Source organism: Macrobrachium rosenbergii, chromosome 16 (genome assembly GCF_040412425.1).
Source record: "Macrobrachium rosenbergii isolate ZJJX-2024 chromosome 16, ASM4041242v1, whole genome shotgun sequence".
NCBI lineage: Eukaryota > Metazoa > Arthropoda > Malacostraca > Decapoda > Palaemonidae > Macrobrachium > Macrobrachium rosenbergii.
The window spans coordinates 45,125,681-45,152,541 of record NC_089756.1 but is presented as its reverse complement, the minus strand read 5'-3'; the positions used below and the strand labels follow the sequence as shown (position 1 = coordinate 45,152,541).

General features: G+C 37.0%; 1 protein-coding gene across 2 annotated transcripts in view; it reads right to left on the bottom strand.

Moving 5' to 3' along the window:
• Nucleotides 1-4,359: 4,359 nt before the first annotated feature.
• Nucleotides 4,360-26,861, bottom strand: part of LOC136847395 (transcription factor Adf-1-like) — a 129,746-nt gene continuing 107,244 nt past the window's right edge. Inside the window, exons 1-4 of one of the 2 annotated variants that reach the window (XM_067119041.1) lie at nucleotides 20,826-21,161; nucleotides 14,589-14,763; nucleotides 6,949-7,107; nucleotides 4,360-6,868 (exon numbers count right to left, since the gene is read on the bottom strand). In XM_067119041.1, coding sequence (XP_066975142.1) covers nucleotides 6,553-6,868; nucleotides 6,949-7,107; nucleotides 14,589-14,763; nucleotides 20,826-20,970 — 795 coding nt within the window. In that variant the 5' untranslated portion in view covers nucleotides 20,971-21,161 and the 3' untranslated portion in view covers nucleotides 4,360-6,552. Of the gene's footprint in view, nucleotides 7,108-14,588; nucleotides 14,764-20,825; nucleotides 21,162-26,861 lie in introns of those variants that run through there. The other variant, XM_067119040.1, reaches the window with a different exon arrangement.

The window sequence follows — 26,861 nt, the reverse complement described above, 5'->3', positions numbered from 1 at the left end:
AGTGTCCTTTCAGCCTCATTGTCCCAATATTGTAGCGCCCATTCAGGTCCAATATTGCACTGTAGTGTCCTTTCAGCCTCACTGTCCCAATATTGTAGCACCCATTCAGTTCCAATATTGCACCGTAGTGTCCTTTCAGCCTCATTGTCCCAATATTGTAGCGCCCATTCAGTCCCAATATTGCACTGTAGTGTCCTTTCAGCCTCATTGTCCCAATATTGTAGCGCCCATTCAGTTCCAATATTGCACCATAGTGTCCTTTCAGCCTCATTGTCCCAATATTGTAGCGCCCATTCTGTTCCAATATTGCACTGTAGTGCCTTTCAGCCTCATTGTCCCAATATTGTAGCGCCCATTCAGTTCCAATATTGCACTGTAGTGTCCTTTCAACCTCATTGTCCCAATATTGTAGCGCCCATTCAGTTCCAATATTGCACCGTAGTGTCCTTTCAGCCTCATTGTCCCAATATTGTAGCGCCCATTCAGTTCCAATATTGCACTGTAGTGTCCTTTCAGCCTCATTGTCCCAATATTGTAGCGCCCATTCAGTTCCAATATTGCACTGTAGTGTCCTTTCAGCCTCATTGTCCCAATATTGTAGCGCCCATTCAGTTCCAATATTGCACGTAGTGTCCTTTCAGCCTCATTGTCCCAATATTGTAGCGCCCATTCAGTTCCAATATTGCACTGTAGTGTCCTTTCAGCCTCATTGTCCCAATATTGTAGCGCCCATTCAGTTCCAATATTGCACCGTAGTGTCCTTTCAGCCTCATTGTCCCAATATTGTAGCGCCCATTCTGTTCCAATATTGCACTGTAGTGCCTTTCAGCCTCATTGTCCCAATATTGTAGCGCCCATTCAGTTCCAATATTGCACTGTAGTGTCCTTTCAGCCTCATTGTCCCAATATTGTAGCGCCCATTCAGTTCCAATATTGCACTGTAGTGTCCTTTCAGCCTCATTGTCCCAATATTGTAGCGCCCATTCAGTTCCAATATTGCACTGTAGTGTCCTTTCAGCCTCATTGTCCCAATATTGTAGCGCCCATTCAGTTCCAATATTGCACTGTAGTGTCCTTTCAGCCTCATTGTCCCAATATTGTAGCGCCCATTCAGTTCCAATATTGCACTGTAGTGTCCTTTCAGCCTCATTGTCCCAATATTGTAGCGCCCATTCAGTTCCAATATTGCACTGTAGTGTCCTTTCAGCCTCATTGTCCCAATATTGTAGCGCCTATTCAGTTCCAATATTGCACTGTAGTGTCCTTTCAGCCTCATTGTCCCAATATTGTAGCGCCCATTCAGTTCCAATATTGCACTGTAGTGTCCTTTCAGCCTCATTGTCCCAATATTGTAGCGCCCATTCTGTTCCAATATTGCACTGTACTGTCCTTTCAGCCTCATTGTCCCAATATTGTAGCACCCATTCAGTTCCAATATTGCACTGTAGTGTCCTTTCAGCCTCATTGTCCCAATATTGTAGCGCCCATTCAGTTCCAATATTGCACTGTAGTGTCCTTTCAGCCTCATTGTCCCAATATTGTAGCGCCCATTCTGTTCCAATATTGCACTGTAGTGTCCTTTCAGCCTCATTGTCCCAATATTGTAGCGCCCATTCAGTTCCAATATTGCACTGTAGTGTCTTTTCAGCCTCATTGTCCCAATATTGTAGCGCCCATTCAGTTCCAATATTGCACTGTAGTGTCCTTTCAGCCTCATTGTCCCAATATTGTAGCGCCCATTCAGTTCCAATATTGCACTGTAGTGTCCTTTCAGCCTCATTGTCCCAATATTGTAGCACCCATTCAGTTCCAATATTGCACCGTAGTGTCCTTCAGCCTCATTGTCCCAATATTGTAGCGCCCATTCAGTTCCAATATTGCACTGTAGTGTCCTTTCAGCCTCATTGTCCCAATATTGTAGCGCCCATTCTGTTCCAATATTGCACCGTAGTGTCCTTTCAGACTCATTATTAGTGTACCCTTGGCCCAACACTGCAGTGTTCCTTTAGTCGCATTATTAAAGTGTCCTTTCAGTCCCATTGTTGCAGTGCCACTTCTTTCCTATCATTGCAGTGTTCAATTACTAAACGGATTCTCTAACCCCATTTCTGAAGTGTCGTTTCAGTCCCATTATTGGAGTGTTCCATCAATTCTATTATGGTGGGATCCCATTGGTCCCATCATTGCAGTGTTCCTTCAGCCCAATCATCGCAGTGGCATTTCAGTCCTTCATGGCAGCAACCCTTGGGTCCCATCACTGCAGTGTCCTTTCAGCCCCAATATTGCAGTATCCCTTCAGGTTAATTATTGCAGTGTCCTTCCGGCCCAATTATTGCTTTCCGTTTCCTCTTCTGTCAGTCTGTTACTTAGCAAAATTACGTAAAATAAGGTTTGATTTTTACGTAAATTGTTGGTAGTGATTAAACTTTGGGAAAAATCCTACTTGGATAAGGGAGCTTTTGAGGGGGGGCTGAGGTGAACTGCTCAACCTTGGCGGAGGTTTGTGATCTCTTGAAAATTCTTCTTAAGCATGGAACCAACTGTACTCAGGACCATGTAGGTAACTGTGGGTTTATCAACACAGAAACTCCACATCACTTTCATCCTCTCAGTAATAAACCGTTTTCGCTAAGTGGCCTTCAAAAACTGCTCGATCATCTTAATATTCCTCCTCTGGTTCCATAATCTATGGTGAAACCTACTGGCGAAAAAGTTTTAATAAGAGTACTTAAGTGACCGTAGATGGCTATGTTGGTTCACATTTGGCCAGAATGAAGTCAGCTTGGGCCCTCGCCCTAAGTGTAGTAAGGCTTGGGATAAGGTAGGAGGCCGAATGTGGACCTCCGAATGGTCCAACCAACAGAGAGAAGGCTCCATTTCTCCCCTGGAGATGTGGGGAGGGGGAGGGTAGGTCAAGATGCATAACATTTGTCTTTACAAGATTAATGGAAGCCACATTAATCCTCCATCCGTCCCCATAAATACTTTCAACAACTACATACGCATTTACAAATACAAGCAGCTATGGAATGTTACTTAAACTATTATGTTCTATATATATATACAGTATATATATATGTAGATGTAACTGCAAAGAAATACACATTTTTTTTCACCTACCTACTCGTTTTCTGTGCCAGCAAGTATGCATCAGATATCTCCCCATTATCTTAAAGCTTTAACTTTATTCATTCCATATATCCCGGCAAAATATTAATAGTATTCCGAAACAATGAAACATTTTTCAAGGATCGCTGTAACAGGAATCGTTTCTCAAGGAACATTTAAATAGGGACAATTTTTACAAGGAACGTTTTCATAGCCATTACTGAATTGAACTGATGTAGAATTTAGGCCAAAGGCCAAGCACCGGGACCGATACGGTCATTCAGCTCTGAAAGGGAACCTAAGAGTAAAATGGTTTGAGAGGTGTAACAGGAGGAAAACTTCGCACTTCACTATGAAACAACTGTTGGGAAAAGGTGGAAATGAAGATGGAAGAAAGAATGGGAACGAAGGTACAATAAAAGGAATGAAGGGGGCTGCAGCTAGGAGCCGAAGGGACAATGCAAAGAACCTTAGGTAATGCCTACAGTGCACCTCCTGAGATGCACTGACGGCACTAACCCCCCTACGGGGCAGTCGCATTTTTAGAGATAATCAGAAAAAACAATCGCATTCTAATTGTTCTGATGACCTCGACAAATTATACTTGAACAATGGTCTACGTTTACAGATATTACACGCTGACTCAAATTTCTACTGATCGCGTAAAAATATGACTAACAAATCCTATAACTATTTTATAGTTATCAAAAATTTCTTTACAAAAAAGCTGTCGAAACTCTACAATTAGTCTATTCATTATTCATAAGCACGCTCAGTTGAATATCCACACTATATGAAACATACGTACCGGGGTCTAAGCGATGTCAGGCAGGGCAGCCGATCGAGACCACAGGTCTACCCCAAAGCCAAATCAAAAAGTCCTTCAAAAGAAGGCATCGTGCTTACCCCATATAATAATGGGAATAAAAGCACGTTAAAAGAAAAAGAAGAAAGAAGAAGATTCAACAGTTATAGTAAATATACCGTACATGCATGTATGGTGATTTCATACTCCATGAGAATTATATCTTCTGCTGCAGATATCCTGTTGTGATTGTACTATTTACAAGGTTTGATAACAAATCAACTTTATTTCATCATAACGATGAACATACAATTTCCACAAATGTATGTATGAATGTAAGTATGTATTCTATTTCTTCATATTCTTATCACGAGAATGTGGAAATATTCAATTATGAGTCTACTGCGTTTCTTATGGACATCCAAAGACACACAAAATCTCTACCATCTTTTATTCATCGTTGTTTATATCTGTAGCAACAAAATATAACAAAAATATAAATTACTTCCTTGGACATTCCATAGTCTTACAATTACTGACTTATTTGAATAACATGAATAATCGTACCCATACGCTATACATTTCCCTTATACTACTACTACTACTACTACTACTACTACTACTACTACTACTACTACTACTACTATTACTACTATTGCTACGACTTCTGTTACTACTACTAGTACTACTACTACTATTACTACTACTACTAGTACTACTACTACTACTGTACTACCCACTATAAGTAAACTACGTCTAATCTAGTAAATCCATAAATGCCAATGACCCTTGTTAACAGTCCGTATTCTACTAGTGCTCTTCCTTATACTACTACGACACATAACAAAAATATTTATCATAATCCCATTTCTACCGGCTACAATAATGATATGTAATCTTCCTTGAAAATAACATAGTGTGCACCAGAATCATTTTCATAATAATAAAAGCTAATAATGAAAAGCTAAGGGTGAAAAAAAGCTAATACTTCCATGACGACAATATGGCTGCGAATAACATGACACTTATTTACATGAATCTCGAAAATCAAAAATCTAAGATAGCCCTTTTTTTTTTGCAGAGGCAGATGGGGAGGGCAACGTAACGCCCTTTTCTAGCCCAGGCCCAAAGAAAACATGAACAAGGGCAAGGCAGGACCCAAGATGGAGGGAAGGGGGGAGGGGTTCATGAACTTTTTTGCTTATTCAAGTCAAATCACAAGCAGGTAGAAAACGATTGAGTACAGAGATCAGTATATTGTTTGTAACGTCAGTTCATAGATCTAAATCAATAAATAGATTAGTCAAATGTACTGAAGTGACGCACAATTTAAAGCTGACACAATTTTACCCTTCACAGTAACATAGATAACACATGTAGTTTAAAACCTGACCTGTTATTGTGCTGAAAAGAGCCATCAATATTTTTCTAAATAAAATTAATTATTCAGTTTCCGATACTGACGTTGGGTAATTCCGTTATCTTGTCAAATTCACTTGACAATTCGTAACCCTCCCTTGTAAGTAATAAGCAAATCACAAGTAATTTCACGGGTTATCACAAAGGCTACTTAATCAAATCGCAAATTCAGAAATGTTGATCATCCCTCACACAGTACAACAAACACTACGTGAAATTTCAAGAGGTATACGACAAGTTTTAAATTTTTGAGGAGGCCTCATGCTTACCTCAGCTTATTCTGTAAATTGGATAATGCTTCTTTTCCATCAAAAACAAGATAACAGTTCTCCATCTCCGCGCAGTTTACTAAACATGAAGTCTGCCAACGTAAGACTCGGACGGGCGCAGGAACATGATTAAAAAATTCTCACTTCAGATCTGGAAATTCTCTTAATTTACATTTCCAACTGAGGCCTACATCTTCCCTGATATCTAAATATTAACTTAATATTTGCTAAGGTCCGTGACGTTGAAACTCGCTCTTGAGTTCTGGAAAATTCATCCCCTGGTGTTGCGTTTTATCTTGAGATCTGAGAAATTCAATGACGTTAAAACTCGCACTTGAGATCAGACAATTCCATAGAGTTCAATTTTAACTTAAGATTTGGAATACTTTTTCAAAGTTAAAACTTACACTTAAGATCTGGAAAATTAATTCCCCGATGTTATATTCTTATCTTGAGATCTGGAAAATTTTCCATCGTTAAAACTCGCGCTTGAGATCTGGCAATTCCATGGAGATTATATTTAAGTTCTGGAATATTTCCCAGCGTTAAAACTTGCACTTAAGATCTGGAAAATTAATTCCCCGATGTTATATTCTTATCTTGAGATCTGGAAAAATTTCCAGCGTTAGAATTCGCACCTGAGATCTGGCAATTCCATGGAGATTAATTTTAATTTAGGTTCTGGAATATTTCCCAACGTTAAAACTTGCACTTGAGATCTGGAAAATTAATACCCCGATGTTATATTATTATCTTGAGATCTGGAAAATTTTCGAGCGTTAAAACTCGCACTTGAGATCTGAAAAATTAACGTCCAGACCTTACAATTTTATTCTGAGATCTGGAAAATGAATGCCCAGATCTTACAATTTTCTCTTGAGATCTGGAAAATGAATGCCCAGATGTTACAGTTTTACTCTGAGATCTAGAAATCCGTAAATTGTCCCGACGCTAGAAATCGCACTTGAGATCCGGAAACTCCATGATGTGGAGTATCTTCTGGATCTGCAGCTTGGCCAGACTCCTCTTCTCGAGCGGGAGTCTCTTGAGGGAGGGGACGAGACTGAGGCAGAAGAGGCGCTCTTCGTTCTCCTCGTCCTCTTGCCTGGCGCTCTGGAAATTCACGATCATCTTCAGGATCTCCATCTCGGAGGAGGAGGAGGAGAAGGCGGAGGAGGAGGAGGGGGAGGAGGACGAATTCATCTTCTGGACCTCCACGGCGTCGTATTTCAGTCTCTTGGCATTGGGGCCCGTCGTCGAATACTCGCTGGCGGGAGGAGGGGATGGGAGGAAGCAGGAGGAGGAGGAGGAGGATGCTGGTGCTGCTGAGGATGAGGATGGGAGGACGCGGGCGGCGGCGGCGGTGGTGCCGCCGCGTCGGTCAATAAGTAGGAGGTGGGATCTGGTTTCATGTCGGCGGTGAGGTCCTCCTCCTCCTCCGACTGTTCCAGTTCCTCTTCCTCGTCGGTGCCGCCCGTGTCCGAGTAGATCTCGCGCTTGTTCGGCCTGAGGGAAGGGCAGAGGGGAACCTTGAAAGATTAAGGATTAGGGAATTTCATGAGAAATAGAAATACGCAAATAATAAATGAATATTCAAATAAATCCATAGGTAACAAATGATTCCATTAACTACATATTAGATTGTTAATACATAACAAATAATTTCACTAACTTAACATTAAATTAATACATAAATAACAAATAATTTAATTAACTCAACATTGCATTAATAATACTTAAATAACAATTGATATTACCTAATTATTAAAATAGTAATTAAACGAATACATAAATAACAAAAGAATACATTAACTAATTATCAAATTAGTCATTAAATAAGAGACTAAGACAACAAACATTAACTAATTATTTGACTACCTATGCAATTAATTACTAAAGAGCTATAATAGGCTGAATCGCAGTATTTTCAATCAATTCCCTTTTAAAAACTCAGTTAAATGAGTATATAAACATGTTTATCAAAATTTTGGAAAGCAATTCTGCGACTGTGTACTTACACACTCATGTTCATTTACAATTTTTATTAGACCTTTCTGTCAGATACTGTTTTCAAATCGACTACTTATTCCACATATATTCCGCAAAAGACCTCTTGTAGGCAAAAGTATAATCAAGTTAGCACATGTGAATGTGTATTTGTGTGGCTCCAAACGCATGCATTATATATATATATATATATATATATATATATATATATATATATATATATATATATATATATATATATATATATATATATATATATATATAAATATATAAGGTTATAACAGGTAAATAGGGGTAGCGGTAGTTTGATTGTTTGGTTTTGGAACTACTGTTCTTATAAAAGTTATTCGAGGACACCAAGCTGCTGAGGGGAAAACGCCCTTGCAAGGACTTAAAAATGTTTATACTCGATATTAAACTTGCATTTCTTTGTACGTTCCCGAATACTCCAGAATTCTGGAGATGACAACTGGACACCTATTCGATAACTCACCCCCAACCAACCCCTGTGGCTATCTACGTATGCGGACCTAGGAAGCCTTCGGGCGGCCTCGACAAAATTTCCCAAACTACATCTGGGACGCGAACACTAGTTCCAAAACTAAACAATCAATCTACCGCTACCCCTCTTCACCTGGCATAACCTTATTTACTTGGGACCTTTTGCTTCCTCTTCTAGTCACTCGTCTACTTCCCTTTGCTTGAGATGGTATACCTCTCTTAGCATTTTATGTTTTGTGGATTTTCTTGTATATGCAAATCGGTGTTTTTAGGATGAGCCTTTTTATTAGATTTTATATGCATTCGTCTTTTTACAGCTGTCATGATGGGGCAAGGCCCCGAAACGTCGCTAAATACTGTAAAGCTTCGTGAAACTGCCACAAGACGTCTCCTTGTCTCCTTGTAACGTGTGTGTGTGTGTGTGTGTGTGTGTGTATATATATATATATATATATATATATATATATATATATATATATATATATATATATATATGTATATATTATATATATATATAATATGTATATATATATATATATATATATATATATACATATATACATAATATATATATATATATATATATATATATATATATATATATATATATATTTATTTATTTATATATATAAGATAAATATATACTGTGTATATATACATATGTTTATTTATCTATCCCTTAAACTTTTTACGAGCGATTACGGGTGTGTAATATATCTATCAAACGATCTACTATAAATATGTGAATATACACATATGAATATTTTCATACATATATATATATATATACGTCCATACATACAAATGTGTGTGTGTGTGTGTGTGTGTGTGTGTGCTTTGGAGGGAAAGCTGAACCAACAAAATGAAATGTGCCAGGGGAACTGCTAAGTGCGGCCGAGAGAAAAAGGCTTCATAAGCCCGACGGGAGATTGGATACCTAATTTTTTCCCCAGACTTTCATACTTTTGCCATTAATATTTTTGATAACGGCCGGCGACAATTTGGAGACGTAAACCGTTAAAAATAGGAAATGAAATATAATTCCAAGGAAAAAGAGGAGTTCTATAACTTTAACATGCCAGGAAACTTAATAATATAATTTATCTGTCTGCAAATACATATAATATATACGGTATATACATACATACATATATATATATATATATATATATATATATATATATATATATATATAATATATATATATATATAATAAATATATATGAACATCGGTGGGGCAGGACAGGGTAGAGCAGGGCAGAGCAGGGCATGGGGTCGCAACATGGTACAAAATGATACTGGATGAAAACCAGCAAGGGACGACTTTCTAAAGCCATCCCTGTCATTGGGAGAAGACTAGTGTACATATATCTAGATAGATACATACATATATATATATATATATATATATATATATATATATATATATATATATATATATATATATATATATAGATTTGTGTGTATGTATTAAATAAGTCTAATCCTTCGGGCCAGCCCTAGGAGAGCAGTTAATCAGCTCAGTGGTCTGGTAAAACTAAGGTACACTTTACTTATGTGTATATGTATTTATGTATGTGTATAAGTATGTATGTATGTGCACATTATATATATATATATATATATATATATATATATATATATATATATATAAAAAGCATTTAAATATACCAGATTAATGTATGCAAGAAACACCAGATATGATGATGATAAGTGTGATGATCAGCACTACTATTTTTATCATTCCTAAAAGCCAAAAAAATTAATAACACTAATAATTTTCTAATTTAAGCTTATTATCAATACTATTCTTATCGTTGTAAGGAATAAAGAAAATAATATTACTAATATGGATATGATGAATGAAAATAATGACTGATGCGTATCTCTGGCTTCTAAGAATTCCCTTTATGCTGTGTCACTATGGCTAAATATAATATTATAGACATCCTATGTTCACAAAATGAAAGAAACAAATATATCAATATAACAATATCATGTGAAATTTCATACGCAAATGTAATACTATCATACCATAAAATCTATTCTTCTTTTAGGATGTAAGAAGAACTGAGAAACAACTACCATTCAATTCCAGGTTCGTAGACCAATAATGGTATGCTTATCACTTTCAAACTCAGAATCACTTATAGTTTTTACATACCAAAAAAAAAAAAGCGTTCTGAACCTTGATATCGTCCACCCAAACTCACGCTATTTCGTCAGTCTATTTCATTTCACATTCATCTGTCAAGATTCCACGAAAGGAATAGTTACCTAACTCTAAAGAAAACAGAGTCGTAGCATTATATATCTCGCTATTTTCCCTAACGTTAGTTTGCAAAGTACTCCCATAAACATCCTACAACTTTCCTTAATATGATGTCTGTTACTGAGAGAACCGTGAAGCCTTGTAGCAGCTGGTGACATCTGGCAACCCAGCCCAACCAGCAACGGGGCAACGTGAACGCGTTTAGGCTTACAATGCCATTAGGCGAGATGGGACTCACACGCGCCTACGATGCTCTACTGCCGATTGCAATGAATGCTGTGAAATCCTTTAGGCCTACGAAGCGCAGTGTATGCATGCGAACGATTATTCGAGCAGATCCCTGCGCGTCCGAATAAAGCAAGATGTGCTTGGTGGAATTGTGGTCTTAATAATCCAATATTATTGATGGGATACAGCAATCCGTTACACGTTTCAGATGATCTGATACTGAGACTACAGATTTATTGTTCATTCAATGAGACATTTTTATATGAACATAAATCTATTACTTAAACGTTACATACTTAATATACTAGGTTTGAAACAGCTACATTGGAATTGGAACAAAAATTTAGGCTAAAGGCCAAGAGCTGGGATCCAGAGGTCATTCAGCGCTGAAAGGAAATTGAGAGTAAAAAGGTTTTAAAGGTGTAACAAGAGGAAGACCTCGCAGCTGCACTATACAACAACTGTTAGAAGAGAGTGGAAAGTAGATGGAAGGTAATATGAACGGAGGTACAGTAAAAGAAATATGGGCCGAAAGGACTCTGCAAAGAACCTAAGCAATGCCTCCAGTGCACCATGGAATTGCCTCCTAAGGAGGAAATGGCTTCAAACTGCTGCGTAATACTTGGAATGTTTTTCTTTGAATGTCTTGCTTATAAACTATGCAAGAAAAAAGTAGCATATCCACCGCAATGTAAAGATGAAACGACCTCCCTTTAAACAGTTCACTTGAAAAAGATATAAAATTCATGATCTTGCGCATGACTATAGGAGACATCTGTTCTATGCGAATTTATAATTTCATTTCGAAACTAGTCTATGCAACACTGGCACACTTCTGGATGCCCTTCACATATAGCAAATCCTTGACCCTCAACAATACGCCAAGTATCTGTACTATAAACGATTTGATATTTCTAACCAAATACCGAAATTACTTGTATGCAACGGTGGTGAATTTTTTTCAAATCTTAAACATCAAAGTCCTTCAAAAGAAGGCATCGTGCTTACCTCATATAAAAAATGGGAAAAAGCACGTTAAATGAAGAAGAAGAAGAAGAAGAAGAAGAAGAAGAAGAAGAAGAAGAAGAAGAAGAAGAAGAAGAAGAAGAAACAAGTAAAGCATCCAGTTTCCACCTATGCAGATACGCCATCGTCCATTCCGTCAAGCCATCTAAAACTTCCACTCGTAACTAAAACCTCCTTAATGCTAAACGCAAACAAAGGCGAAAATGAAACCATGCAGCAACGACAAGAACAAAATCACTTATCACAGTTAAATGAATGACCCACACAGGAAACAAGAGAGGAAAAAAGTTAAGTATGCCTTAGTTTAACCAGACCACTGAGCTGATTAACAGCTTTCCTAGGGCTGGCCCGAAAGATTAGACTTATTTTACGTGGCTAAGAACCTACTGGTTATCTAGCAACGGGACCTACAGCTCATTGTGGACTCCGAACCACATTATGACGAAAAATTAATTTCTATCACCAGAAATAAATTCCACTAATTCTTCACTGGCAGGTCGGAGAGTCGAACGCTGGGCCAACAGCGTGCTAGCCGAGAGCTCTACCCACTCCTCCAATGAAGAACTGACAAGAGAGGAAATTACTACAATATGTCGACTGTCGTAGTACAGTGAAATGTGAAGACTGTATACTAGCGGATTACATTTCTTTGTTTTGATGATGCAATACATTGCTACCCTAGAACAATTCTCCTTGTACTTTTAATAATTCACTTACAATTTTATCTATCTGTCTATTAGTTTATCTTTTTTTCTAATAACTGATCTCTTCTTCCTGTATTTACTATTATCTTCTGCAATTTCTTTCGAATGAATACCTTACTCTTTGGAAGCTTGAATTTCACGTCAATGGTCCCTTTAGGCCTGTTCCATCCGAATGGGGTTCACATTCTAAATAATAATAATAATAATAATAATAATAATAATAATAATAATAATAATAATAATAATAATAATTATCGTGGGCTTTTAAATTCACTCAACATGCTACACAAAAGACATTCACAAATAATAATAATAATAATAATAATAATAATAATAATAATAATAATAATAATAATAATAATAATAATAATAATAATAATGTCCTATTATCGTGGGCTTTTAAATTCACACAACATGCTACACAAAAGACATTCACAAATAATAACGATTTATGAAACTGTAAAACCGTTGTATAAGATCCTAGAACACGTATTGTAAAACATGATTAAATTTAAATGGGGAGAATTCAATTTAATGTGAATACGAAATACAAAAGCATCTCATCAAAAGCAACAAACAATAATTAAGGGAGAAACGAATGCGTAATCATCACAGCCACAACAGAAACTGCACATTTAATTGAATACCGTATATGAATATAAAAGATAAGTAGCACTTAATTAAAATAGGCAATAACAAAAAAGTTCTGTCTACTTTTTGATAAAAAAAAAATAATTATGAATCCTAAAATAATAGAGAAATATTTGTTCATTAATTCAAAATAAAAGAAAAAGCACGCGGCATAACTACTTCAGGCACAAAACATATATATATATATATATATATATATATATATATATATATATATATATATATATATATATATATATATATATATATATATATATATATGTGTATATATGTATATGTGTGTGTGTGTGTGTGTGTGTAAAATTCAATATATAAAAAAGCAGGTGGGATAGCTACTTTAGGCATAATACAACACAAAACAAAACAATATATATATATATATATATATATATATATATATATATATATATCTATATCTATATCTATCTATATCTATATCTATATATATATATATATATATATATATATATATATATATATATATATATATATATATATATATATAATATATATAAAAAGGAAAATGACAGGCAGTAGTTCAGTACCAAGCGCTTTCACGTGTTTATTCACGCATCTTCGTGAATAAACACGTGAAAGCGCTTGGTACTGAACTACTGCCTGTCATTTTCCTGTGTTATTCGCTTATATACTGAAGTCACGTGCATCTACTGTGAATTTTTAATCATATATATATATATATATATATATATATATATATATATATATATATATATATATATTAAGTACATTAAGTAATAAATAAACAAATAAATACAAATCATAAAATAAAAACTAAATTTGCATCCTGATTGGCTTCAGAATATAACCAATAATTCTTCTTGCCCATTAAATTTCCCTTTCAAATAACTTCTTTTCATAGTTTGTAGAAAGACAAAATTACATACCGGTAAATAAATGTTTTTACAAGAAAATAAAGTTTCACAAAAAATTTCACTTCTAAAGACTGGGGCAAAAGAGAATAGAAAACGAAAAAAAAACTGATATACCGAAAGTAGAAACAGAAAAGAAATTCAAAATAGACTAGATCATAAAAGCACGAGGGTGACGTTGAAAAGGAACAAGTAAACAATGCGCCGGAGTTTCTTCGGCGCAATCGAGTTTTTTGCACAGCGTATAATGCTGTACGAAACTCTGGATGTGCTGCAGTATGAAACTCTCAGTCACGACCGGGCAGCGCTCATATGCTCCCCAGACGCGATCAAGTCAAGAGGCGTCGGCACTGCCACCTCTAGCGGTGCCAGACGCACGATCGATGGCTAACATTAACCTAAATAAAATATAAACTACTGAGGCTCGAGGGCTGTAATTTGGTGTGTTTGATGTTTGGAGGGTGGATGATCAACATAGTAACTTGCAACCCTCTAGCCTCAGTAGTTTTTACGATCTGAGGGCGACAGAAAAAGTGCGGAAGCCATCTCAATAGTTTTCTTTTACAGCAAAACTAAAAAAACGAAAGTTCTTAAATATATGCTCTGACCTAAACTACTACACTTTTGTAACACATCTAATAAACTTCACATTAAGAGAGCCACACCGAAAAGATAAAAATGAACAAAATATGCTACTAAAGACAATACCTGACAGGCTTGTGTTTGACGTGGGAAGTCAAGAACATGAGTTGCGACATGAGAGGCCAGCTTCCCTGGTACACCTGGAGAGCGCTCGACCCCGCTCTCTTGGGATTCACGTTCTTCCTCATCTCCCTCACGAACTTGTCCCTCAAAACTCGCCACCGAGCCTGGCATTCTTTGGCTGCAAATGGAAGCCATGCATGTTAATCTAAGAGCCAAGTTTAGGCAAAGAATATGCAGGAAAACATATTGTTGTTTGCAAAAGGAAGATCACAGTATTAGTTGCAAAAGGAGGATCAAAATACTAAGTTTGCAAAAGGAAGATCAAAGTATTAGTTTGCAAAAGGAGGATCAAAGTATTAGTTTGCAAAAGGAGGATCAAAGTATTAGTTTGCAAAAGGAGGATCAAAATATTAGTTTGCAAAAGGAGGCTCACTGCATTAGTTTGCAAAAGGAAGATCAAAGTATTAGTTTGCAAAGGGAAGATCAAAGTATTGCGTTGCAAAAGGAAGATCACAGTATTAGTTTGCAAAATGAGGATCAAATTATTAGTTTGCAAAGGGAAGATCAAAGTATTATGTTGCAAAAGGAAGATCACAGTATTAGTTTGCAAAATGAGGATCAAAGTATTAGTTTGCAAAGGGAGGATCAAAGTATTAGTTTGCAGAGGGAAGATCAAAGTATTACGTTGCAAAAGGAAGATCACAGTATTAGTTTGCAAAATGAGGATCAAAGTATCAGTTTGCAAAGGGAAGATCAAAGTATTAGTTTGCAAAAGGAATATCAAAGTATTAGTTTGCAAAGGGAAGATAAAGGTATTAGTTGGCAAAAGGAAAATCAAAGTATTAGTTGGCAAAAGAGGACCAAAGTATTATTTTGCAAAAGGAAGGTCAAAGTATTAGTTTGCAAAAGGAAGATCACAGTATTAGTTTGCAAAATGAGTATCACAGTATTAGTTTGCCAAAGGAAAATCAAAGTATTAAGTTTGCAAAGAAAGATCATAGTATTAGTTTGCAAAATGAGGATCACAGTATTAGTTTGCAAAAGGAAGATCACTGAAAAGTAAAAAACTGTCGGAATAAAAGAATTAGACATTAAAAATGTAATCTTCTGGCAAAAGATATTAAATTAAAAATTAAATTATTTTGTTTGCCAAAGGATGACCTACCATTCAGTTAAGGTAGAAATAATACAAAGAATAGCCATTTTAATGCAATCCTCAGGATAAAATAGTAACAGCTACATTTAATAAAGTAAACCTGGGCACTTAGAGGAAAGAGGAGGGACTGTTGGAGAGAACCGAGATGAGGATGGTGAGATGGATTGCTGGAATATGGCTACTGGAAAGGAGGGAGAGTCAAGATACAAGAAGAATGTGTGGTATATGTAATGTAAAGGAGAAGGCTACGGAAGCTCGTCTGAGATACCATAGCAATGTAATAAGAAGAGAGGAGGTGGAACCAATCAAGAGAGCTAAGAACATGGCAGTGATGGGGAGGAGGAGGAGGAGTGTGGGGCGTCACCGGATCAGATGGATGGATGTGGTGAGGAGGGATATGGGTGAGGTGGGACTGGGGGAAGAAGATGCAAGGAATAGAAGAAGAAGAAGAAGAAGAAGAAGAAGAAGAAGAAGAAGAAGAAGAAGAAGAAGAAGAGAGTTGCTAAAGTAAAGAACAGGAATACTAACAGATTTCTTAACCTACAACCTATGGATCGAGAAGAGACGAAGTATAAGCGTATGACAGGGAACGACAGGTACACTCGTATGATTATCACCCTTCATACAAACTGCAATCATAACCATAGCTAAAGTTTTCCCGAGACTTAAAAAAACAATATATCATTCGTCTTGAAATGTTTGTGCCATAAGCTACACCGCAAAGGAATAGTTAAATGCCTACTTACTTATCTATATCGTCACTTGTCAAAACTTAAACAACGGAATTTCACTAACTATTAATATTCCAATCTCAACAACCAGTGAGTCAACGGAATGATATATGTTGACAAAATATCTTTAAAAAATACCGTAACTCACAATACATTTATAATTCTTAACATTACAAAGACAACAACAAAAGGGAAACAAACATGTGCCACGTAATACACCCAAGCCCTTCCTAATTGCCCATTCTTCTTCATTTGGGAAAATTGAAATAACATCAACATCCCAAACCTAGTTTTTTTGTTTCTTTTTTGGGCCGAAGGTAAATATCTGCAGCCGATATCGCTGTAACCTATGGCGGGTGCCGAGCAATATGAGCAGCCAATCAGGATTAGCTTCAATGATATCGATTGAGGGTATTTACCGTAATGCCCCCAAAACAACAGACTATAGTGTACGTTAGGAAGAGACCGTGAAAAAATAATGTATTATTGAGCCGATATACTCCCGATGGTTACGCCATACGCATTCATATACAATTTTTCAATTAATTATTTCTGCTTATTACTGATTTAAGGCTAAATATACTAATAATTGTGCAATATTAAACCAAAGGTATCAATTCATATTCTATTAATATTAATACAAACATACCGTAAGGAAAGTTTCAGCAAAGAGGAAAATATCAAACTCTACGGATAGGATTCTCCGTATTTCGTTAAGTTCTCCAGCTCTCCTCGGGACATCTGTTCTTGTTATGTCACAGACAGACACCAGGAAAAAAAACAAGTAGAAAATGCGCCGAAGTTTCTTCGGAGCAATCCAGTTTTCTGTACAGCCGCTACATCGTATAATCAAGGCCACCGAAAATAGATCTCTCTTTCGGTGGTCTCGGGAAAATGCTGTATTAGCCGCGTCCCATGAAACTTAACTACGGCCCGGTGGTGGCCTGTCTTGTATCGTTGCCAGAAGCACGAATATGGCGAACTTTAACCTTAAATAAAATAAAAACTACTGTGGCTAGAGGGCTGCAATTTGGTATGTTTGATGATTGGAGGGAGGATGATCAACATACCAATTTGCAGCCCTCTAACCTCAGTAGTTTTTAAGATCTGAGGGCAGACAGAAAAAGTGCGGACGGACAGACAAAGCCGGCACAATAGGTTTCTTTTACAGAAAGCTAAAAAACCTCATACCAATATTTTTAGTAAAGATACACAAATTTTAAAAACCAGTGTCAATAACTGCACTGTAATATAATACCTGAGTACTCAGAATATATAATTTTAAGTGGCGATAATAAAAAAAAATAAAATTATTTCCTTAAAATATGACATTTTCATACATTTTTACTAAATACAGTTTACCTAAATTATGTGCCAGTTTCCAGTTTAATGATAAATTCTATGAGTGCCCTGTGAGCTAATGAGTGAAGACTACTCTCATGCTTTTGGGACTTACTCAAATCTTCTATAAATTTCTGACAGTTATGGAGCGGCCGCACAACTCCTTCCGCGTCAGACTAACTTCAGTTATCAGCCTGTCGTTTTCTCTTCCTCAAACTCGGAAGCAATAAGCGCATTAAGTTTCCAATCAAACCAGCCTTTGCATAAAATTAAAAAAGAAAAAGTTACCTTCCAAAATGCTTTTCCCCTTCATCAGCTACTAGGGCCATATCGAGACCCATTTGGATGAGGTTGCCAGCCCTCTGCTCAAGGCATATTTCAATCGTTTCAACTGTAATTACCACCCGTTTACCAATATCGTCACAAATGGCATTATGTAATATATGAAACAACTGGTTCTACAGACACTAAAAACGAAACCGAGAATAATATCAAGTTACCTTCATTCTCCATACTTGTACAAGAACCAGTGGCCCACATAATATGAAACTCGTCCCAGACTGGACAGCGGTTAATATGAACGTGGATTTTAATAACCATTGCAAAAAAATAGGGCTACACAATGTTATATATATTTATATAAAATTATATTTTAATGTATTATTCCAGCTTTGATAATGGGGCAGATGTCTTGAAACGTCAGCAATAAAGAAATGCCGTTACTATGGACTTCTTCCTCTGCCATTGGTCCTACTTTCTCGAATTCTTCGCGCTTTTTTGGATACGCTTGTCACTACAAAGCCTTAAGATCCAAGTGCAAGAAATATGAAGAAATTCTGATGCCCGGTAGCTGAAAACGAACCCGGGACCCCTTATCAGAATGGTGTACCATTGTCGACCTGACCGCGAGAAGGATAAGTCTACTACCTCTCATACATACATTTACCTGTCGTTTTCAGACATATAACTATATCAGAGCTGGAATAGACCCATCCTCACCATCGTAGCAAGTGGACAATAGATTTTTATTGCTTTTTTTAGGCTGAAATATATATATAGAATCTACTGGTCACTTTTACCAATAGACTCTACGTATAGATTTCAGCCTAAAAAAGCAATAAAAATCGATTGTCCACTTCGCTACGATGGTGAGGATGGGTCTATTCCAGCTCTAATATATATATCTGAAAACGACAGGTAAATGTATGTATGAGAGTCAATAGACTTTTATCCTTCTCGCCGTCAGGTCGACAATGGTACCTCGTTCTGATTAGGGGACCCGGGTTCGTTTCCTGCTACCGGACGTCAGAATTTCTTCATATTTCTTGCACTTGGATCTTAAGGCTTTGTAGTGACAAGCGTATCCAAAAAAAGCGCGAAGAATTCAAAAAAGTTAAGAGGCATTGTGGCGTTCACAATTATATCTAGCATAACTGAAGTCGTAGGGTGGGGTCAGGTCTTGGTCATTCGTTCTTCTCCTCCTCCTTTGAATGGTTTGTTCAGCACTGGTTTCTTTTTTACTGTATACGTTTCAAGTTTTATTAATTTTAATTTTTGTAAATAATTTTTTCCTTTTAACATCTTTTAAAATAGTTTTTTGTAAATTTTAGCGAAATTTGTTATATTTGCAGATTGAAGATGCACATAGTACATGTGCGAAACGTCTCATAAATAAATTATGGCCTTTTTGATGTTTTTGTGGACCCCGCTGTAATTATATATATATATATATATATATATATATATATATATATATATATATATATATATATATATATATATATATATATATTATATATATATATATACTGTATATAGTTTACCCAAACCACTTATTTAAGGCTATAAACTCACATAGGCCTGCCTTTTCATTGAACATCATTTCACAGAAACGGGATTACCGAACTAATCCATGATATGAGCATCCATCAGTAATCCAGTATTTCCCTTCAATGAAATCCGTCGTTTCGTTTAGTAACTGAAAACTGAGTCCCTGTTTCCCCCAGAACTTCCGGGCGAATTTCGTGAAAAATGCAGGTCCCAAAAAAAGCACGAGAAAAGCGCAGCAAAACGGTTTTGCGCCAGGCAGCGTAGAGTTTCCCCTTTAAAGCAAACGTTTTCTTGCTTTCTATCTCCTCGCTTCAATTACGGCGCGCTTGCCCATTCGCTAAAACATTTCCATGTGATTATATATATATATATATATATATATATATATATATATATATATATATATATATATATATATATATATATATATATATATATATATATATATATATGTGTATATATAATATATATATATATATATGTATGTGTGTATGTACATACACATACATTTATTATAAGTATATACAAAATCCTTTTAAAACAGTTGTATGAATTTATAATTTTTCATTGATGTTTTTTTAAAAGCCGTTATTTGACAATTAGTACGGCACCTTTATTTAATCACCTACTAGGTAATTAAAGATTGATATGACTAAGCCTATATATATATATATATATATATATATATATATATATATATATATATATATATATATATATATATATATATATATGAGTTTATATATGTGTATGTATGCAAGTTTATATACATGTGTGCAGGTGTGCGTACGCACAAATGCGCAGAAAAATTCATTTTACCTGCAATATCCCTAAATGCCCTTACTAAGGCGTAGTCGCATTTAAGCAAAACCTGCAACAAAAACTCACTCGTAGCAAAATTTCATTCTCAATACCGAATCTCTCATGAATGGGAACGACCGCGCACCCAAACAACGGGCCTCCGTTACCACGACGCCGTGCTCCTGTCGGGGGGAGGAACGAGCCAAAAATCGTTCGCAACGAGCCACGCTCCTCGTAGCACATCCTGACTCATAGCACGAGGAAACCCCATCCCACTCCGAGCAATCCTTGCCACTCCTACCCGACCCTCTCCTCTCTCTCTCTCCTCTCTCTCTCTCTCTCTCTCCTCTCTCTCTCTCTCCGAATAGCTAGCGTACTCACCATGGAGACCCAGACTCTCGGACACATTCTGCCACATCTTCTCCTTCTTCCGCAGGTCGCGGTAGTCGTAGCTGTTCTGGTCGTAAAGTCCCGGATATTGCTGGACCTCGATGATCAGCTTCTCGTCCTGGTCGAGCTGGTTCATCTTCGAAGCGAGGGACCGACCTATCTTAACAGAGGAAAGAGACCAAAGACTGCCGCCGAAATCCTCAGACGGGCCCTTGTGGCGAAACGACGAATTGGGTCCCACCAACCCCACACTCTCACACACACCAGCGTCTGCTCTGCGAAGGGTTTGCCGGCAACGTACGAACAAGTACGACAACTGCCGCGCCATCTCCGTCCGACGCCGCTCCTGATGCTGCTGCTGCTGCTGCTGGTGTTGACCCCATTGCTCTCTCTCACTCTCCCTCTCTTTCTCTCTCTCTCTCTCTCTCTCCAGACTCTCTTTCCTCCTCTCCTCAAACCCTCCCTCCCTTCCTCCCTCTTTTCCCTCACTCGTCATCTGGCATCCCGGGAACCAGAGATATGACGACGAAATTTCATTTGCCAATATGGCGAGGTGACATAAATCCAAAACTGCAGTTCTAGTAAAACTGCTATGTAGCATAGGCCTAATAGGCTGACGGAACGGCATCCTGAATTTGCAAGCCCAGGAGAGGACCTGCTTCGCAGCAAATCAATATGAAGGAGCGCATACAAAAGTAAGCAGGGGAAGTCCTGTCTCACTTTCAATGTCACTTTAGAAGTATAAGCAAAGTTTTCAACAGCACCTTGAAAATAATGGTATATCTGGGTAGTTTACAAAGTTTTAGGTCTCTTTCTGTTACTTGTTCCCCTCATTCATATCACTTTCCATCTCCACATTTTTCATCGGTTCAAACTATTTTCTTTTATCCATCCCTCATTTACGGATGCCCATTTTGTATGAACCTTTCCTGTTGCAATCAGAAAGTTCCACATGAATAGACTTGTAATCATTTCTCTCTCTCTCTCTCTCTCTCTCTCTCTCTCTCTCTCTCTCTCTCTCTCTCTCTCTCTCTCTCTCTCGTGTCAAAATCGTGTGCAGGTCTTTTCCAAGCCTTTGAGTTAACAGTGTACATCATATTTTGCATTGATGAAAATTTCCAAACAATACAGTACTATGAGACAAAGAATGAACAACAAAAGATCAATTATGGTTCGAATGTCCTGCACAAATGGCTTTAATTAAAGGGCATACATCAGGATTAACCATTATCAGTGACTGAAAAATACTCATTAAAATCCATATACGCTGCAAACGATGCCGGCACTAAAATCAATCGCAAACAATAAAAGACGCAACTACAAATAAAAAAACATATATTTAATATTCTAACTTACGGACTTGAAAAATAGTTCAAATGGATGTTTCTAAAGAATTTTTAGTAGCCGTATTAGACTTGATAGAAAAAAGAGAATCTAAGACATTTACCAAGATATTCAGTGAGAGCGCTGTGAAGCACTACCGTCTTCCGATATGGATTTACTGATTTCTCTATTATATAATTACCTTTTATGCACTTACACACCAACAATCACGATGAAACGATCAGATCTATAGGAGATTTTAGTTACATTATATATCCTTTCTGTTGTATTGCTACAACGAACTGAGACGTGCCGCATTAAATTTTATCTCATTATAACATAACGCAATGCACATACATTCAATTATTCTTTTTATACGATACAAGTTATCTCCGTTCTCAACCCCTCTCACCTATAGCTCCTATATAACTACACAGAATGAAAGGACCTCGGACCTTATATCTTTTATTTAAAAAATCTAATTTTCCTCTTCATGTATGCAAACAGGATTTTATATTTGTAAGTTAGCCCGTGAACAACATCAACCACCACGACTTTTTTCCTTAAAAGCCGGAGAGGGGTGCGGCCTCCGGACTGACTTCGCTTACGGAGTGTAAATTAATCATCCTTTCACGGAGTTCCACATCTCAGAGGGGAATGCTATGAAGCCTTCAACAAAACCGAGGGAGGAGTATTGAATTGAACTGAATATAAAATCTAGGCCAATGGCCAAGAGCTGGGACCTGTAAGGTCATTCAGCGCTGAAATGGAAATTGACAGTAAACGGTTTGAAAGGTGCAACAGGGGAAAACCTGGCAGTTGCACTATGAATCAACTGTTAGACAGGTTGGAAAGTCAGATGGAAGAAAGAGAATGTGAACGGAAGATAGTGTAAAAGATATAAAAGAGGTTGCAGCTAGGGGCCGAAGGGAAGCTGCAAAGACCCTGAAGTAATGCCTTCAGTGCACCACGTGAGGTGCACCTACGGCAATAACCCCCAATGGAGAACAAAAACGAGGGAGGAGTACCAGTGGCCTTTAGTCAAGACGCTCTCGAACGCAATGGCGGAAGCAGTCTATATCGGACACGCAAAAGGTGACAACCTTGTGGGAAAAAGTCTGAGGCGACCTGAGATGAAACTGAAAACTGGTTCACTGATTGGACGGAAAAACTTGAATGTAACCTAGTTATGAAGACTGGGGTGAGAAGTCTTTCATCGATATGAGAACAACACTGTTACAATGATGGATAATTCCACATAAACCTGAAGGAGCTTATCAAAGGAGAAGAACCTAAAAGGGTAACTGAGCCAACGTTTTTTTCAAGCCATCGACTCTCTCTCTGAAACAGTTAGTCAGTAACAAACACTACTAAAAAAAGCTGAGAGAGAGAGAGAGAGAGAGAGAGAGAGAGAGAGAGAGAGAGAGAGAGAGAGAGAGTTCTGAATTTACTCTAAAAATATATATAACCCATCAAATTTTAGTAAGCCCATTTCTATTACTTTTAAATTTCTTTTCAATGTTTTATGACATAAAACTGCTTAAAATAACAATAGAACTGTGGGATCTTAACTCCCTTGTCGACTGGTGTCCTCATCTCACTTATCCAGACAACTGGCTTTGTTCTTCCCACATAACAAGATACGATTAGCTACACTTAATAAAAAAATTACTTTTCAAGGTACAGAAGCTTCAATTGAAACATCCTGATATATATACTCGAACGAATAAGTTTAGGTCTTGTGTTAGGTTACTCCTTTTTCAATTGTTTTGCTTTTTCACCAAAAATCACGGAATTGTTCCCTAAATTTTTAAGAAATGAGAGCTACAACGGTCACAATATAGAGTACAATTACAGTTCAATCCTATTTAATAAAGCCGGTTTAAAACGGTAAATATTCCTTCACCTAAAGGTTGCTGCTAAGCGTTCATATGGGAGGGCAAAATAAGAAAATAATTATTATTATACCGGGAAACGTAAACTAAAGTTTCTTAAAACACCTGAATTTCAGCAAGAGACAAGGGACCCATGGAAAGAATCAGCTTGCCATATATAGAACAGGTGACCACGATCAAGAATCCAGCTTCAAGAGACGAGGATTCTGAAAAAATCAAACTTTATAACGAAAACACAATGAACCATTGCTAATGGCCACTCTTTAGCATGATAATTACCAAGAATCGTACTACAGTAAAAGTGCAGAATACCCAAACGAAAATCAAAACTCGGGAAGAGACTCGATACACCAACCAATATTCTGACTTTAATAAGAGACACATTCACACTATTTAAACCTAACAATGTTTATACTTCAGTAAGAGGCGCTGAATCTTGTGGAAGATCTCACCCTCTCTCACTAAGAATGTATATTGGTAGAGGTGCCTAGTCTCTTAATAAAGTCTGAATATTGGTAAGAGTATCTAGTCTCTCACTACAGTCTGAATACTAGAAGGCGTGACTAATCTCTTATTGAAGTGTGAATATTGGTAGGGGTATCTAGTCTCCTACTAAAGTCTGAATATTGGTAGGGGTGTCTAGTCTCTTACAAAAATCTGAATATTGGTAGGGGTGTCTAGTCCCTTACTAAAGTCTGAATATTGGTAGGGGTGTCTAGTCTCTTACTAAAATCTGAATATTAGTAGGGGTGTCTAGTCTCTTACTAAAGTCTGAATACTGGAAGGGGTGTCTAGTCTCTTACAAACATCTGAATATTGGTAGGGATGTCTAGTCTCTTACTAAATTCTGAATATTGGTAGGGATGCCTAGTCTCTTACCAAAGTCTGAATATTGATAGGGGTGTCTAGTCTCTTACTAAAGTCTGTATAATGGTAGGGGTATCTAGTCTCTTACTAAAGTCTGAATATTGGTAGGGGTGTCTAGTCTCTCAAAAATCTGAACATTGGTAAAGTCTGTATATTGGTATGTGCCTCTTACTAAAGTCTGGATATTGGTAGGGGTGTCTAGTCTCTTACAAAAATCTAAATATTGGTAGGGGTGTCTAGTCTCTTACTAAAGTCTGTATATTGGTAGGGGTGTCTAGTCTCCTACTAAAGTCTGAATGTTGGTAGGGGTGTCTTGTCTCTTACAAATATCTGAATATTGGTAGGGGTGTCTAGTCCCTTACTGAAGTCTGAATATTGGAATATTGGTAGGGGTGTCTACTCTCCTAATAAAGTCTGAATATTGGTAGGGGTGTCTAGTCTCTTACAAAAATGTGAATACTGATAGGGGTGTCTAGTCTCTTACTAAATTCTGGATATTGGTAGGTGTCCAGTCTCCTACTAAAGCCTGAATATTGGTAGGGGTGTCTAGTCTCTTAATAAATTCTGAATATTGGTAGGGGTGTCTAGTCCCTTACTGGAGTCTGAATATTGGTAGGGGTGTCTACTCTCCTACTAAAGTCTGAATATTGAGAGGGGTGTGTAGTCTCTTACAAAAATCTGAATATTGGTAGGGGTGTCTAGTCTCTTCAAAAATCTGAATATTGGTAGGGATGTCTAGTCTCTTACTAAAGTCTGAATATTGGCAGGGGTGTATAATCTTTTACTAAAGTGTGAATATTGGTAGGAGCATCTAGTCTCTTACTAAAGTCTGAATATTGGTAAGTCCGGTCTCTTACTAAAGTCTGAATATTGGCAGGGGTATCTAGTCTCTTAATAAAATCTGAATATTGGTAGGCGTGTCTAGTCTCTTACTAAATTATGAATATTGGTAGGCATATATAGTCACTTACTTAAAGTCTGAATATTGGTATGGGTATCTAGTCTCTTACTAAAGTCTGAATATTGGTAGGGAAGCTAGAATCTTGCTAAAGTCTAAACATTGGTAGGAGTGTCTAGTCTCTGACTAAAGTCTGAATATTGGTAGGTTGTATAGTTTCTTACTAAAGCCTGAATATTGGTAGGGGTGTCTAGTCTCTTACAAAAGTCTGAATATTGGTAAGGATGTATAGTCACTTACTGAATATTGGAAGGGGTATCTAGTCTCTTAGTAAAATCTGAATATTGGTAGCCGTGTATAGTCTCTTACTAAAGTCTGAATATTGGTAGGCGTGTCTAGTGTTATGACCTCACTACCTCGATATCAACAGGTTTGAAATACAAAACAATTGGGCTGAAATGACTGACGAGAGGTGACAAACAAAGGAGGAAGGAGCAGAACAAATACAAAAAAAGTGACCTTAATATTAATTTATTTACAAAATAATATACATTATGTACAAGTGAGCCAGGTTCTTAAAAACAATTAAATGAATTACACACTTCGCAGCAGCAACAATCAAAACCCGAGTAACTAACTCGTAAACAAGGCCCTGAACAATCCTTAATTATCACTTTGATGACAAGAAACATAACTGAGCCACCTTTGGCTCCACACACAAATAATAATGTAATCAAAAACATCAACAAAAACATACTAAATAATACCTGAGCCCCGTAATGCTCAATACACAAATAACAAGGTATTCAAAGGCAGGTAGCGTAACATAAAACACAAAGTCACACAATACAATAAATATATATTATCAGAGCAATAAATGTTAACATAACAAATCTTAAAACAAACAGCATACTACAAAACAGACACCCTAAATTTAGAGTTGTCGAACAAGACATAACTGCCAACAAGAAAGCAAATGAACAGACAAAAACGGTCGAAGTATCGAGACAACCACCTGTTGCAGATAAATGGAATACATCCACG